Source organism: Trichinella spiralis, assembly GCF_000181795.1.
Source record: "Trichinella spiralis strain ISS 195 chromosome Unknown Scfld2515, whole genome shotgun sequence".
NCBI classification, from domain to species: Eukaryota; Metazoa; Nematoda; class Enoplea; order Trichinellida; family Trichinellidae; genus Trichinella; species Trichinella spiralis.
In genome coordinates, this window is record NW_003529454.1 from 1 (window position 1) to 975 (window position 975).

Below are 975 nucleotides of genomic sequence, written 5' to 3' on the forward strand. Positions count from 1 at the left end.
TAAAAATAAAGATTTATACAATTCCACTTGACAAACTTCATCCAGAATCGGTAATACATGCAATTCAGGTGGATTGTTGTCAGCACGTTCGTTTTCTCTATCTAAAACAAAAGAATAAAAATAGTAAACAAGTTATAAAATAGTGGCTGATGTATGTGTAAATTGATCTTTATGATGATGCTTTTATAGAAGCGAAGTAATTTTATTCCAAAAATAAGAACAGCTAATTTCAATGCTTGAATTAGTTTCATTTTATTACGGAAAAATTGGCATACTATTTATTGTATGCGTTTAATAAATTTTGAATTTAACTTGAAATGTTACTATTAAAACTCTCTTACCTTTTGAGCAATTGTTAAGCATTAAAAAATGATATCCTTCGTTTAGAAAAACTTCATCATCATAATTTCCAAGAACTGCAATGAGGCATACTTCACTTTCTTTAGAATAAGCAATACCTAGGCATAAACCGAAGTTTCTTATGAAGCGGCAAATGCGTATACAATCGTTCAAATGTGAAATATTCGTATATTGTTGAACAAGGTTTATCCATGGAATTACGTTTGAAAACGAATGCTGAACTGTGCAGATTTCTTTAAAATGAAATAAAGAAACTTTTGCGACAGTGGTGAAATGATTTGAATGTTTTAGTCGAAGCATTCTTAGGTCTTTTACAATGTTGATGAGCAACCCATCTAGAACAAAAAAATTATAACAGCTTCATCCAGCTTCTGGCTTTGTCATGCATACTTTCTTTCAAAGATAATTTATTACTAGCGTGTGACCTTACTTGTTCCTACATTATGACAAACTTTTGAAATCACAGCTCATTTTAAAATAATTTACGAGAATTTACAAATTTGGTTTGGTACTACTCGGTCCCGCTTTTCTCTCATTGGTCATTACCCACGCTATTTTATTGGACCGTCAAATCTTAATCACAACTGAAGAGCTTGAATCAATGAGCAATTAGAC

At 31.1% G+C, this 975-nt stretch overlaps 1 protein-coding gene across 1 annotated transcript; it reads right to left on the reverse strand.

The window, feature by feature from the left end:
- Window positions 1-36: 36 nt before the first annotated feature.
- Window positions 37-896, reverse strand: Tsp_12934 (hypothetical protein; the record flags this gene model as incomplete). Its single annotated transcript, XM_003368399.1, has 4 exons — window positions 847-896; window positions 616-695; window positions 342-593; window positions 37-101 (listed from the first exon to the last, which is right to left on the reverse strand). Coding segments are annotated over exons 1-4 (447 nt in total), but the record flags the coding sequence as incomplete, so codon positions are not given.
- Between the last annotated feature and the right edge of the window lie 79 nt (window positions 897-975).